The following is a 15327-nucleotide window of genomic DNA, read 5'->3' as shown; positions in this document are numbered from 1 at the left end:
TTGAACGTGCGAAAGGAACGGCAGCTGGAGTTTAATTCTCCCCACACGGAATTCCCATACGTCCTGGACTCTAGAAATCAAGGAAGAAACGAACGTGAATAGGGGAGGCGCACGCAACTCATCCATCAACAAAACTTTATTGTTCACTGCGGGCTTAGGCTCTGCTGGGAAACTTTATTGGGTCCCTTTCGACGAACACAAACAAAGCAGAGCCCGAGGGGAGGAGGGAGCCTAGGAGGGGCGGAGTGGGGAGCGGCCCGGCCGGGACTAACAGAGTGGCTGTCGGAGTGCAGAGCACCAGAGTCCGTGGCCGAGAGGCCTCCCGCCTCTCTTTGCCACCGAGATGAGGTACAACGAAAAGGAACTCCAGGCGCTGTCTCGGCAGCCTGCGGAGAAGGCGGCGGAGATCGGGATGCGGGTTCCCAAGAAGGGCAGCGGTGAGAGCTGAGGGGTGATGGGGCAGGGGCGGGAGGGCGCCCTGGAGGCAGTAGTTCCAGCTTCCCTGAGATTGCCCCACTGTACTCCCAGCAGGAGCACCCAGGGTCGCCCCTGTGTACAGAGCCTCCCAAGACCATCAGCCTTAATCCCCCTCAACTGGGCCAACCCCTGACCCCCATTCTGCCCCGCCTGCCAGAGGCCCCCCATCCCACTCACAACCTCCCCTTAAAATCCCTCCAGGGTCGCCCCTCTGTACAGAGCCTCCCAGGCCACCCATCTCAGCCCTCGTTGATTGAGCCAAGCCTCGCCTTCCAGAAACCCTCTACCCTTCCTGTGTACAGAAGCCTCCCAGTCCACTAGGCTCAGGCCCCTTCAGTAAACCCTCCTTGTTTGACTCCCCACTAAGTCACCCTCCCTTACTCTTCTTGGGTCACTCCCATATTGAGAACGTCCCAGGCTACCAGAGTGAGCCACCCTGCCCAATTTCATAATACTACCACCTCCGGGGTCATTTCTGTGCTTCCTGTCTCCCTCTTAACCCTTAGTGAGCACACCCACCTTACTCTCCCCCAGCATATCTAGGTACACAGCTTATAGGGCCTTTAGAATCAGCTTCCCCAAACTAAGACCTCAGAGTGGTCCCTATGTACATTCTCCCAAGGCCCTGACCCCAAGACCCCCTCACCTCCATGTATATCACTTCCCAGGTTCCTCAGCTGAGTCTCCATGAGGTTATTCCCCCCTTACATAGTCAGTCCCCTTCATCATCCCAGCATCATTCTCTCCCACCAGGATGCCCTCCATATATACAGCTTTTCAACCTCCCACCCCCACCCCAGTCCTTCCTTCCAGCTTCCATGTGCTTCCATGTATTCCCCAGGACCCTGATTAAGACACTGACTGATAATACCTGTGAGCCCCTGGGCAAGTTAACCTTTTAGTTCCTCATCTGTAACACTATGGCATTGTAGGAGCTACTGTCCAAGATTCCTTCCTGCTCTAAGTCATTGATCTTGTTAATCTGACCTTCTCCTGGAATTTATTAGGTCCAACCTCCTTTTCCTTCTGAATCCAGGAAAGTTATCTCAAATTGTATATAGCATTCTAAGTTCCCATCTTCCCAAAGAGAAATCTCCACTTTGATCTAACCCTTCTTGTCAAACTACTAGTGAAGCCGTAAAAATTGAAAAGATAATGGTGCCTTAACTGTCCTTACAAGCACCATTACTATCCCCCCCAAGCAAAAAATGATAATATTAATAGCCTCTTATGACAGGTTTTCATGTCCAAGCCTCAAGTTCAGCAGCCCCTAGACAGAATCTTACTATATAACCTCCCAAAAGGTTACCCCAGGCCCTCTGCCTCAACTGTTCTTTTATGGAGAACCTGCCTGTTTAGCCTCTCTTTAAAACTCTCCCCTTTCACCTTTCCAAAGAGAACCCTCCACCCTATTCCCAAAGCTTCTTGACCCTTCTTTCCCCACTGGAGAATGAGGGCCACCCCATTGCACTCTAGGCCTGCCTTCAAACCTTTCCAGATAATCCAGGTTCCATCTTAACACTGCAATGGGCTTCCTCTTTCTAAAAGGAATTTGGCCATGGTTTGGAGTGTGGCATTACTGGTAGGACCACAGAGAGGTACTCAGTAACCAGTAGATGACTAAAGAAAAATCAAGTCAACCCCCAAAATAACTTCTCTCATACTCTAGTATAGCTGGTACAGAGAACCATACTCTTTGGCGTGAGATTAGGATTTAGGGGGGCAGGAGATTGTGTTTTCTGTTTTTCCCTAGGCATTCCACTTTATTTTACTTTCCTGTTCTGTCAACCCATCTCTTTAAGTTGGGTCAGACTCTTCCTTTTCCCTTGGGCTCAGGGAAGCCCCTTTGGCCAAGGCCTTTAACTCCTGCCAGGCTCAGCCTGAGCAGGAGCAGTTTAAATTAACTCTTTTTTCCTCTCCCTCTCTCTTCTTAAATTCCTTCCCTCTATATTAATTAAATTACCATAAATTTCAAAAAAAATAAAAATAAAAAATAAATAAATTGGGTCAGACTGCCCTTAACAAGGCTGTGAGATTTTCCCAAAATTTAAAAGTTAGGGTAATTCTAAAGGGCTTTGTTATTTGGGTGGGGAGCCTGAGGAAAGGGTGGGAAAACGGGGAATAAGCCTGGTCTCACCTGTGCTTTGGACTCTTTAGGATTTCTTGATTGTACCCAACTTCTTTATTCTTTTTGATCCTTTCTGTCAGTGGTGAAACGGAGGCTTGTGAAGCTGGTGGTGAATTTCCTCTTTTATTTCCGGACAGATGAAGCAGAGGTAGGAGAGCTGCCCCTTGAGGATCTTGGGTCACAAGTAGTCTGTGATGATGTAGAATCCCTTCCAACACCATGGAGTTTCTAAGCAGGGAGAACCTTTATTCCTCGAACATTTTGATCTAGAAGAAACCTTAGCAATAATATAGTCTGATTCAGGGTGTCAAGACCATAGTACTCCTTAGTACAGCCCCAACCAGATTAAAATGTAATTGGGAAATATTGAACAAAATAAATAAAAATACAATAGAACATACATAATGTTACCATGTGGTTTTCTAAGCCAACATGTAACACAAATGAGTCTTTAGGTACCCTGTTTCTCTATGAGTTTGGCACTACTAGTAGACCCCCTGATTTTATAGATGAGGAAACTGAGGCAACAAAGTGTGGCTTTCCTGAGGTCATCCAGTGAAGACAGTGGTGGAGCTAAAAAGAGGTCCCAGAATCGAGGTTTTTTCCCACTGCACTAAGCAGGCTTTTTCTGTACCCATCTTATTTCATGTCCCCAGAGATTATATGACAGGGTTAAAGTGTCACAGGCCAGTGATGGCACCGTTAGAACCATTAACCAAATCACCCATCCAAGAACTGATCTGGGGGCAAATAAGGAAAACAAAGGAACAAGCAGATCACATTCTGATGAGATGGCAGAAAGTACATGTGAATAAATAGAAAAATGTGTCAAGGAGTAAAATGCTGAGTAGTTTTTTTGAGGGAAGGCCCTGACGTTGGGAGAGATCATGGGGGCAGGGGGGGGGGAGGGCGGAGCTGTGGGAAGTACAAAGGTATGGAGAGAGGGAGAAGGAAAGGGCAAAGAACAGAAAGAGGACTGATTTGGCTAACTCACAAGAGATTGAAAAAAGAGAAATTTAGAAAGAGGGCAGGGAATGGTACAGGATGTTGTTGACCTTTTTGGTGTTACTGATTTCTTCTCAGAGTAATCCTTTTAAATGTGTAAAAAAAACCCCAAAAAACCAAGATTGCAAAAGAAACCAATATTATTAAAATACTGTTATCAAAATTTTTTTAAAGTTCACAGACTCCAAAGTTTTCCCCCTTGTTCAAGGAGAAAAATAATGAGTTCAATTTTAGACCCATTGAGTTGAAGCTGACTCTAGCACTTCCTGTTTGAAATGTTCATTCATCAATTAATTTGTAATATATGATGAAAGCTTAGGAGAGACTAGATGTGGGAGTCACCTGCAGAGATATGGTAATTGAACCATCTGATGGGGGAGCTACACACCTACACAATTAGAAGGTATGATACAGATGATAGACAAGCCAAGGAGACAAAGTAGGAGTAGGCAGACTGGTAGGAGGCAAGTCAGAAGAGCTAGTGTCTGGCCAGCAGGGTCACATCCAAGAGATAAGTGAAGAAAGATGAAGATTGAGAAAAGACCATCTTACTTCATTTTTAAATTTGTTTACACATTATTGACTATTGATTTGATAATTAAGAACTCATTTATAAGATTGAGAGAGCAGTTTTATTTGAGCAATGAGGTCAGAAGCCAGATTAATAGGGGAGTAAGGAGGAGAGGAAGTAGAGGTACTAAGTAGACAACTTTTGCAAAGAGTTTGAGAAAGAAAAGGAAGACAAAGGATAAAAGATGATAGCTTGAGGGGGTGTAGGGTGTAGTGAACATTTTTTAAAGATAGGAGAAACTTGGCCATGTTTGAAGGGAATTAGGAAGGAACTATTTGATATGGAGAGGTTGAAAATTTGAGGAAGGAATGATTCAGGAGGAGACAGGAGGGAATGGGAGCAAAGGCATACATAGAAGGGTTAGCCTTGGTAAGGAGAAGGGCCACCTCTTTGTTAAAGATCAAGGGAAAGGAGGAAGAGCATGAAAGATGATGGCCAAGGGTTTTGAGATAAAAAAGTGGGAGAAAGAGGAGCTCACTGTGAAGTGCATAAAGTACAATTAGAGGTAAGGACCTTCACTGAGGAGGGGTAGGAAAAAGGGTAGAAGGCAGGAGGGAAGAGAAGGCTTGGAAAAGCTTTTGGTACTCTTTATTGTAAATCATAGGCTGAGACAAGAAATAATCAAGTGAGGGCAGCTGGGTAGCTCACTGGATTGAGAGCCAGGCCTACAGACGGGAGGTCCTAGGTTCAAATGTGACCTCAGACACTTCCCAGCTGTATGACCCTGGGCAAGTCACTTGACCCCCATTGCCTAGCCCTTACCACTCTTCTGCCTTGGAACCAATACACAGAATTGATTCCAAGACAGAAGGTAAGGGTTTAAAAAAAATAATGAAAGAAATAGTCAAGGGTACTTAATCTGGAATTTGTGAACTTGGATATGTATGTTGGGTTTTATATACAACTGGTTTTCTTTGTAATTCTGTGTTTTTTATTTTATGCAACTAAAAGCATCATTGCAAAGGGCTTCCAACACTTTATCAGACTACAAACCCGAGCAAGCCCCTTCAAGATAGTTTCAGAGAATAGGGAAAAATCCCCCAGTATACACAGTGAAAATATTTCTGAAAGTAAAGGACCCTTGGAAACTTGTCACTGGGACTAGATTTTTAACTCACACTATAAATATACACCCATTTCCCATTCTTTCTCAAACTCCTTGAAAAAGTTGTCCTCTTGGTACCTCTACTTCCTCTCCTCTGTTTTCCTTACAATATTAATCTGGCTTCTGATCTTTTTGCTCAAATAAGACTGCTCTTTCCAATCTTATCAGTGAGTTCTTAATGTACACATAAGGTTTCCTTGTCTGTTGGAAGTATTTGAACCACATATACTCCAAATCTGGGGCTGGGCCCTTGTGTGTCCTAGATAAGGTCATTTCTAGCAAGGGGTTAAGATTCCTAGGGGTCTTTTCCAGATGTTGCACCTGGAGCAACCCCCTAGGCAGCACTGTATGATAGAAAGAACTGTGGACCTGGAAGATGACCAAGAAGTTTTCTATTTCAAATCCCTAATTTTACTGATGAGCCAGCTGGAACCAGAGAGGGTCAGTGACCAACTCCCAGTCACTTGGACAAGATCAGAGCCCAGCTGGAATCTCTTTGAGTCCCAGACCCAGTATTCTTCACTATGCCTTCAGGTTTGTTCTGAGCCACCCCCTTCCTGAATCACATGATTTCTTTTCTCAGAAGAAACAAGGTTAAAATGTAGTGTCCCAGGTTCTTCAAGGTCAGCGATAGTCTACTCATTTTTATGTGCCTCTATACCCTGGGTTGAGAGCTGGGAGGGGCTTCATAAGAGGCCACTTAGTCCAACCCCATCATTGAAGAGGCCAAAGGGGCACAGCATAGTCAGGTGACTTCCCCTTGATGGTGAGGGTCATCTGAAGTGTCAGAGGCAGGACTTGAACCTGGGTCTGCATCCTGCAGACAGTATAGCATTGTGGCAATGCTACCTTAGCTTTGTAGCCATGGAACAGTTTACAGACTATCTTTGCCACAACAGACCTGTGAGGAGAGTTGTACAAATACTGTTCTCTTTTGACAGAGGAGGAAATAGGAGGAAAAATTGCTGTAGGAATTAAATCATGGCCACAGAATGAGCCAGTTGTGACATGGGACCCAAGCCAAGTCTTCTCACCCAGAACAAAGCCCTCTTTCCTAAGATATACCAGCAGCATCTCCAAGAGTCCTCAAAAGGGGCAGCCATGTCATGGTGTAAAAAAAGACAGACTAGATTGTCAGAAGGCTTTTCTTTGAATCCTGACTCTGTTACTTGCCATCCGCGTGACCTTTTACAAAACTCCAAAATGAATTTTTACCAAAATGAATTTCCTCTTATGAAAAATGAGGTTGGCCTAGATGACTTTGAAGGTCCCTTTGACCTCTAAAAAGTTCCAGGAGGAGGGGAGGAGCAACAACTCTATTTGCTGACACCACCCACTGAGCTTATTCCTTCCTTCTTGGAATGTCTCCTCTTCCATTTGCCTCCTTTCCTGGAAACCCAATGCCTGCCCTGGGCGCCTAGGTCACACTGGGTGACATAAACTGGTACAGTGGCTGACACCATGGAGGAGTGGACCCTGATCTGATACTGTAAACTAGTGTTCTCAGCAGCCTTACTATATTGGTTAATGATGGTAATAGTAAAGTAGAGGCTCTGGGTCCTTTCACTGTTTCCTAGAGTACCCTTCAACAGATAGTTCTCTTCCTGAGTTTTGTTAAAATTAATTATAGTTGGACTCTGAATATATTAATTAGGTGGTTGCCAAGGATTTAATTTCTAAATCCCAAAATGAATTATTAAAGTTAATGGAATTTATGGTAGTTTTATTTACAATAGAAGGAAGATATTAAGGAAAGAGAGAGAGAGAGAGAGAGAAATTCTAAGCCCCAGCCAGGGGAAGAGAGTCTCAAGATGATGGGCCTTTACTGGAGGCTTCATGCCTCCAGAAAGGCGAGGTCACTAAGTCAGTTTTTCACTCACCAACAGTGAGTCTAAAAAAAGTCTGGGTGTCTGTATTCCAGTCGCTTCTCTGAGTCAGTGCCCGAATGTCCGAATCTCTGAATGTCCGTCTTCCCTTCAGCTCTGAGTGACTGATCCTTTACTCCAAGCCTGGGTGACTGACTGTCTGCTTCACTCCAAGTCTGGGTGACTGACTGTTCTTCAGTCTTTTTTCCCCTCTATTTAAAGACCTTTTTCTCTTGTGTCACCTAAATTTTCATATCTACCAATCACAACAGATGTTTTTCTCCAGGACTGCCCACTCTTTAGTTCTCACCTTCTCTGGTTAGTTTATATCTTTTTGGGTTACTTAAATCCTCTTTTGTTAAGATCACCTTTTGTAGTTACTTAACACCTTTTTGTGATTAATTCACCTTTTGTAGTTACTTAATACCTTTTTGTAGTTAAAACCTAAAAATAGATTGTAGCTTATAATTCTAGCTTCACTATAAAGGAAGAGCTAAGTACCTTCATTGTTACAATCAGATTACAATTTTATCTTAACAATAAAGAAAGAGCTAAGTATCTTCATTGTTACAATCAGGAGATAGCTAAATCCAACACAGTTTCAATGTCTTTATCTGTCAAATAGGAGACAAACCATTCTGAATAAAAAGCAGGGAATTAGGGCAGCCAGGTATCTAAGTGGTTAGGGAGCCAGGCTTGGGGGGGACAGGAGGTCCTGGGTTCAAATTTGGCCTGAGTCACTTTCTAATTATTTATATTGCCTAGCCCTTACCAATCTTCTGCCTTAGAAATTGATATTTGTGTTATTCTAAGATGAAAGCTAAGGGTTTAAAAAAAGCAGAGAATTAGAAAACCTGGTTTTTGCTGTCAGTCTCAGCTTCCCTGTCTCGAATGAGTGGAGTTGTTGACATCTGAGGATCTATAAAGACAAAGGCTAGGAAAAATTTGTAGTGCTATACACAGGGAACCACTCCTTGTTGTTCTTCTCCTGATTTCTGGGTCCTAAGCCAAAGGTACTTACTTTAGAGTTCTCAAAACTTTTTCTGTTGTTCTATCTTGCCAGCCCATTGGAGCCCTGCTTCTAGAACATTGCCGGATTGCCAAGGAAGAGCCAAGTGGCTTCTCTATCAGTGAGTCTGATTAGACCTCAGAGGAATGGAAAGATTGGGGGGTGGGAGGGAATGTGGGGAAAGATGGGGCCTGCCCTTTTGGTTCCTCAGTTTGTGACTGTGGAACCAGGGTTAGGAGGGTGGCTAGAGCAGGTTTGGGGAAGACTCATACAGGGCCTTTTATTTCCTTTGTCCTTTCTGGGTCCCCCAGTAGCCTGGAAGGGGAAGAGGAACTGAGCTTCTTAAGCCTCAGTCGGTTCTATGAACCACCCCTCCCCACAGCATGATCCCAACCTTAGAAATTGCTTCTGCTCAGTCCTCGGAGAAAATGGATGGCCTATGGACCCTGCCCATGCATTCTAGGCATGTCATTTTCTTCTTTTGCCTGGGAGTCTCCAACCCCTCCTCATACCTATCCCAGGCTGCTCTGCCTGGGTGGCTTGACCTTGGGATAGCAGAGGCTCGGCCTGGCTCCTCCCAGTTCTCCTGAGAAACAAGGGCCCTTTGTATGAGAATGCTGCCGCACCCAGGGCCCTCCCTCTTCTCAAGGTCAGCCCAAGCTCTGGGCCTTGGCCTACTGCAGCTGGTGCACATACCTGGGGATCTCCTCTTGCTCCCTTGGATTAAACTTTAACAGGAACTCACCCATTCCCTCAGTACCTATCATCAGGAGGGAAAGTAGCCCTTCTTTCCACTTAGCAGGAATGCCTTTTCTTTAAGACATATTTTGTCCCTTTGTAGGAGATGCCTAGTCTGGTGGGCTACTATAAATAAAGCTAGGCTGACACAGCAAGGCTGCAAAGTCACCTTTGTGCATTGGGGGAGGGCTGCACGATGGCCAGGAAACACCTCCCAAAGCATGTAGCGTAGTGGAAAAAACACCTGATGTGGAGTCAGAGAACCAGGCTTCAAAAATCATGGCTGCATATATAACCTTGGGCAAATCATTTCCCCTTCTCTGGTGCCCCTGGGATGAGGGGATTGGACTAGTCCATCTCCAAGGCCTCTTCCAGCTCTGAATCCTCTGATCTCAAGACCACTCCCACAGGCAGCTGAAAATTCAACTATTGAACCCTTCCTTTGACCTAGTATTGCTTTTTTTCAAGATACCTCCCTTCTAGTAAAGAGCTTCACTCCGGGAGATGAATTCAGACATGGAATCTCAGAGTTGGAAGGATCCTCAGAGGTCATCTACTCCAACATTTATCCAGATTGAAATACCATCAGTAACAGGGAGTTCACTGCCTTCTTAGCCAGCCAGCCATATTAAATAGGTGAACAGGTTTTTATTTAGATTGATCCAAAATCTGTCTCCTCTTGTTCTTATTCTCTTCTCTGAATGCAAATAGCAAGTCTTTTCTTATGACAGCCCAAGAAATATTTTAAAACAGCTACCACACTTCCTCGAAGTCTTCCCTTCCTCAGTTCCTTTAGTGGCACATCTAGTCCCAGTAGTCTTCCTAAAAAAGGATGCCCCAAATTGGCCATAGTGCTCATGATAAGAGCAGAAGCCATAGCCTAGAGAAGACTGTTGGATCCCAAAGTGGGTACACAAGATTTCTATTCATTCAGCTGTTTGATCCGTAGCAGCACACACACTGCTGACTCCTGGAGTTCACTAAAGTCCTTTTTCACAAGAACAACATGTTGTCTAAGTTCACTTTCCCCATCCTATGCTTTTGGAGCTGATTTTTTCAATTGTTGTGTAGGTCATTCTTGCTTACTATATTTTATCTTGTTAACTACGACTATAGCATTATTCTGATCTATTGGCCTAGTAACCATTTCTTTTATTTTTTCTGGTTTATTATTTTAGGATTCTTTTCTTTTTAAATTTTGAGTTCCAGATTCTCTCCCAGCCTTCCCCTCCCCCTGAGAAGGCAATCAAATGTGAAATCACGCAAAACATATTAGCTATATCATATTTTAAAAGCCCAAAAAAATAAAGCGAGACATTTGGATGTCAGTTTGTAGTCAATTAATCATTTCCCTCTTTCTCTTTGGAAGTGGATTTTATCCTGAGCCCTTGGGAATGGTCTTGGTTCACTGAATTGATTAGCCAAGTCTTTCACAGCTGATCATCATTACAACACTGCCGTTACTGTGCACAATGATCTGGTTGTTTTTCTAGTGATCCTTTCAAAAATGGAAATGAGGTTGGAGTGGAATGATTTGTCCTTGCTGAGCTTACTATGTTGTCTCCTATGGATGACCATTTTTCCCTGTTCTACAAATTATTCTTGTAATAAGGAATTCTAGAATTTTGCCAAGGACTAAAATGTAGTTCATCACATTGTTTTAAGTATCTGTTTTTCTGAAAACTGTGCTATTTTATTTTCTAAGCTATGACAATCAGGGTTCAGAAGATGATGAGAAAGGCAAATATTCCAGGGAAGGTCAGATCTCCATCAAGGATCCTAATCCTTCTTTAATATTTTTGTCTCTATCATGACTTAAAAAGCTCTTTTAAAAAAGTGTATTTTTTTACCAATTACATGTAATAACAGATTTCCACATAATTTTTCCAAAGTCATATGATCCAAATTATCTCCCTCCCTTCTTCCCATCCCCCTCTTGGAGCTGGCAAGCAATTTGATTGGGGATATACACGTATCACTCAAACTATAATTCCATATTATCCGTTTTTGTAAGTGAATAATCTTATAAAATCAAACCCCCAAACATAAACCAAATAAACAATGGATAAATTATATACTTTCATCTGCATTCCATCTTCAGTAGTTCTTTCTCTGGTGGTGGAGAGCATTCAAAAAGGTCATTTTGGTTATCTTTTGTATATATTTACAGGACTGTGCTGCTGTTCCCATTTCCTCTCTTAATTCCCTTATATTTGTCACTGATGAAAACAAATGCCTTGTTTACCCACATTTGTTTTTAAGTCTCTCTTCCCTTTCCCTCTTTTTTTACTAGTTAACCAAACTGCTTTAGAGACCCTCTTGTGCCAAATTCCCTTTGAGAGTCTCAGGCTTGCCCTAATTTCACTGCCCTCACGTTAAGTGAGCATGAGTTCAAATGTCCAGCATGGCTCTTTTTTTTTTCTCCTTTAAATCCTTACCTTCCATCTTAGAAGCAATACTGTTTATTGGTTTTAAGGCAAAATAGCAGGATGGGCTAGGCAATGGAGGTTGAGTGACTTGCCTAGGGTGGTACAGCTAGGAAGGGTCTGAGGCCACATTGGAACCCAGGACCTCCTGTCTCTGGATCCACTGAGCCACCCAGCTGCCTCCTTTTTCACTATGCTGAACTCTTAAGATGGCATGGTCATCTCTACTTCATTGACTAGTGCTTCAAAGATGAGAATGGAGGCTAGCACTGCCATTCTTTTCATTGTTTCCTCTTTCTCTCCTGAAATAGGGGCTTGCCATTGAGGCTGGTGAGCATGGCTTTTCTCAGCTGCTCTGCTTTTCAAGGAGACATCTGGATAGATTTAGTTTCTCATCCTACCTGCATCTTGTGTCTCGCACAGCCTCCTCCATTATAATCCAGTACTCCAACTCTTGACAGATATTCTTGTCCATAAACTGGGACGGAGGCAAGGGAATGAAAGTGGGATAGATAGGACATGTCTGACAAGGGCTTCTAGGAGCCTCCTGCCACCAGCTCCTGCTGCTTGTCCTGGGGTGGTATCCCATTGCCAGGGCTTGCCTGTTGGATAGTCCCTGTTCAGAAGACCTCTCCTTTGCCCCTCAGGTTTCACTGAGGAGCCTGACAGGAAGTACTACTTTGAGTGCAGTAGTGAAGAACAATGTCAGGAATGGATTGATGCCCTGAGGAGAGCCAGGTGGGTTTTGGGGATGAGCAGAGAGCTGGCACAAAGTTCTCCATATTTCTATGCTTTTGTTATATTAGTGAGTGGTATGGAGTAAGCACTGCCTGTGAGCAGAGTATTCCAAAGGCAGGGGAGGGAAGGGGAGCACTAAATGGGGCCGTGATTCTGACTCTAGTTGGGCGGGGGAGGCCAGGTAGGCAGCCTCTGGGCACCTTTCCTTCCCACACTGCCTGATGTTGGCAGACTAAGGATGCCTTGGTGCTTATGGAGATATGTGGACATTAGCATTTCCGTTTCTAGCATTAGGGGGGGTTTATTGGGGTCTACGTAGGAATGGCTGCCTGAGTCACCCTCTTTGTGCCTCTTCTTACTTCCTAGCTATGAGTTCATGCGGAGAAGCCTCATCTTTTATAGAAATGAGATCCAGAAGATGACAGGAAAGGTGAATATTCCAGAAAAGAACCTCCTCATCTTGGGATCTAGGTTTTTGATACGCCAGGATCCTTGTTGTGAGCTCAGGGGTTTGAGACCTCCAAACAACCCTGTTGTGGAGATAGGATAATATGAAGGACAGAGGCTTAGCTCCTTCCCTTTCTGACTTGAGTAAGGCCTGCAGAAGGGGCTGTGCTCTTGGAGACAGAGGCAGAATCATCTTTGCCTCAGTTCTGGCAAACCTACCTGGCTTCTCAGTGTTCTCACACCCACCTATTCCCATGAACCTTTTATTGTCTTGATAACTCCAATAACCTCAGTATCCTTTACAGACTTTATAGACTATTTCTAAAAGTTCATTTTGGACTTTGTGTGATATTTCTTTTCCTTTTTTTTTTAAGCCTTACTATACCAATACTAAGTATCAGTTCCAAGGCAGAAGAGTAGTAAGTGCCAGGCAATTGGGATTAAGTGACTTGCCCAGAATCATGCCTTGGAAGTATGAGGTCAGATTTGAACCCCGACCTCCAGTTTCCAATCCCGGCTCTCTGTCCCTGAGCTACCCAGATTCCCCTGTGAGATTTCTTGCCCCTTTCCCTCTGTCCCCAGGCTCAGTGTGGAAACAAGAACGAGAGCTCTTAGTACTGACTGATGAACTAATTGTTGGAAAATGAGGCCCTTCTCTCCCTCATAGTTGGGCCTGTAGAATGGAACTTGGGGGATGTGCCTTCAGTACTCTTTTCTCTCCCTTGTCCCAGGACCCCCTAGAGCAATATGGCATCTCCGAAGAGGCCAGGTTCCAGCTGAACCCTCACTAGACAAGAGCATCTCTCCTAAGAAAAGTCTGCCTTCCTCAGTCTCCTGCCTGCCAGTGCTCTCTTCAGTGATTATTGGGGGGTGGGGAGGGAAGGGGGAAATGGAGAAGAAAGGTTTTATAGGCCTTGGGCCTTCTACAGCAGAAACCTTTCATGGGCGATGTGGATTGTCTCAACAAAGACTGCCCAGAAGGAAGGGGATGAAAAAAAAGTTTTCCTTCTTGGATTGAAAAAAATAAGCATGGACTTGAGTTTGGTGTTGACAAGCATGGCCTTGTTTCCTCTGCAGAACAGTGTAAAGATGGGGGGGCGGGGGGGGGGGGGTGTGCTATCATGACCTCCATGCAACCATGGAAGCTGTCCTTCCATCCTTTCTGGGGTAAGCCTGGTACTTTCCTCTTATCCCCTGGCCCTAGAGGCAGTGAGCCTTAGTTGTGTGGCCTCAGACAAGTCATTTCCGGGACCTTGTTTTCCCTATCAGTAAAAGGATAAACTAGATTTAGATTGTCTCTCTCAATCAAGTTCCATGCCAGTTGGGACAGAGGAGTAAGAGGAAAATGTAGGACAGGAGATCTGGGGGCCACCCCTCCCTCAGAAACTGGTTTCTGGCAGGGCTTGGTCAAGCCTTCTCTAACTCAGCTGAGGTGGCTGAATTCATTTGACAGCCAGAAGCTTGGAAGATGCCAGTTTGAGCAAAGTAAACAAGGCTTGTGTTGGCCGCCATCTTCCTCAGGCCTCACAAGCTCTTAGGGTCACTAACCAAGAGCACAGGCTGAGAGAACGTGTTCAAGGGCTTTAGTGCCTTACCTGAAGATGGCCTGGAGCCAGAGGATGCCTTCTCTGCCCACAAGCTTTTGGCAACAGATTGGACTTCTATCTCCCCAACCACTTGAATGTATGATTCTAGATGATGCTGTGAATGGCCCTGGGGGGGAGGCCAAACCCCATGTGACTGTTGATTCTACTTTGGGGTACAATCCAGCTGCAATGAAGCTGTCCTTTCTTTTCTACTACCATTTCACCAGAGAAGCAGTTGTCCAGGTACTGTCCTAGGTTGGGGCTTGTGGGTTTTAAATAAATGTGGCTTTTTCAAAATTCCTTTGTGAGGCTTCTCCTTTGGTAGGGCAAATAGCAGGACCCTAAGAGAAATTATACATGATCCGTTTTGCCCTCCTCATAGCTCCCCAGAGAGAAGGCTGATAGTCTGAGCCAACTGAGAGCTAAGATTTCCAAAAACAGTACTCTAGCAAGCATTCTCTTCCACCCAAAGTGCAAAAAAAAGTGATTTTTAATAAGGAACCTGGGAGCCTGTGTGGGTCTTGGGCAGGGTGAGGAGCTGGAAGGCTTGAAGGTGGACAATGAAAATGCAAGGGCCAATTGCCAACCTGTCAGTCTCCCTAAAGGAGTGTCATGAGTGACCTCCCCCATAAGTCTTGGCTCTGCTGGACTTGCTCTTTCCAAACTTGCTTTGAAGTCTTTCCATTTCTTCCAGGGCATGGGGTTGGTGTATTTTATGGCTTGAGTGGGCTGCCAGATCTTTACAACATGCTAGGGGAGCAGCACAGCCCTGGGAGGCCTCATCCTCCAATTGATGCTATAGCCAGTGGCCTCTGAGGCCCCTCCTGGCTTTGCATCTGATTCTAAGAGGAGTTTGAAACTGAGGTGCGAATCACCACCACTCGGGACTCAGTTTCTCAGTGACAGGCTCCGAGTAGAGGACAGTATGAGAGGATACCGTTCTACATGTCTATTTAAACTTTAAAGGCAGATTGGGGAATTGGGAGAGAACTGAAAGAAACAGGGTATGCGTGTGTTCGTTTGGTTCGGGGTGGGTGTGATGCAGTGACCCGGCCACTTTAGGCTACCCTAATTATTTGTGTCTTAGTTTTCCCATCTGAGAAATATCACGCGAGGGAGCAGAAAGGCTCAGCACAAACGATATAATATTATGACTGATAAGAAAAGGAACCATCACATTCCTATCATCCATCTTTAATACTGAATAAAAGTTCCCATTAAAAACAGAGAAG

The 15327-nt window shown here is 44.6% G+C and overlaps 1 protein-coding gene across 3 annotated transcripts; it reads left to right on the top strand.

The window, feature by feature from the left end:
* Positions 1-303: 303 nt before the first annotated feature.
* Positions 304-14392, top strand: PLEKHJ1 (pleckstrin homology domain containing J1). 3 transcript variants are annotated; one of them, XM_007489319.3, is made up of 7 exons: positions 304-437; positions 2686-2753; positions 5713-5820; positions 8215-8281; positions 11972-12062; positions 12429-12492; positions 13241-14392. In XM_007489319.3, exons 1-7 carry the CDS (start codon positions 344-346, stop codon positions 13298-13300), a joined length of 552 nt encoding a protein of 183 aa, XP_007489381.1. In that variant the 5' UTR covers positions 304-343; the 3' UTR covers positions 13301-14392. The 3 variants fall into 3 exon arrangements, with proteins under 3 accessions (XP_007489381.1, XP_056678191.1, XP_001372265.1); XM_056822213.1 differs by having other exon boundaries at positions 5599-5820; XM_001372228.4 differs by lacking the exon at positions 5713-5820.
* The last annotated feature ends 935 nt before the right edge of the window (positions 14393-15327 follow it).

The sequence above is a fragment of the Monodelphis domestica genome, chromosome 3 (genome assembly GCF_027887165.1).
Source record: "Monodelphis domestica isolate mMonDom1 chromosome 3, mMonDom1.pri, whole genome shotgun sequence".
Taxonomy (NCBI): domain Eukaryota; kingdom Metazoa; phylum Chordata; class Mammalia; order Didelphimorphia; family Didelphidae; genus Monodelphis; species Monodelphis domestica.
Note: the sequence above shows the minus strand (reverse complement) of the source record. Positions and strands in the feature narration are given on the sequence as shown.

Coding starts and splice junctions, on each gene's coding strand:
- PLEKHJ1 (XM_056822213.1), top strand. CDS start 344: ATGAGGTACAACGAAAAGGAACTCCAGGCGCTGTCTCGGCAGCCTGCG. Junction 5,821..8,214: donor ATTCTTCACTATGCCTTCAG/GTTTGTTCTGAG, acceptor CTATCTTGCCAG/CCCATTGGAGCCCTGCTTCT. Junction 8,282..11,971: donor GCCAAGTGGCTTCTCTATCA/GTGAGTCTGATT, acceptor TTTGCCCCTCAG/GTTTCACTGAGGAGCCTGAC.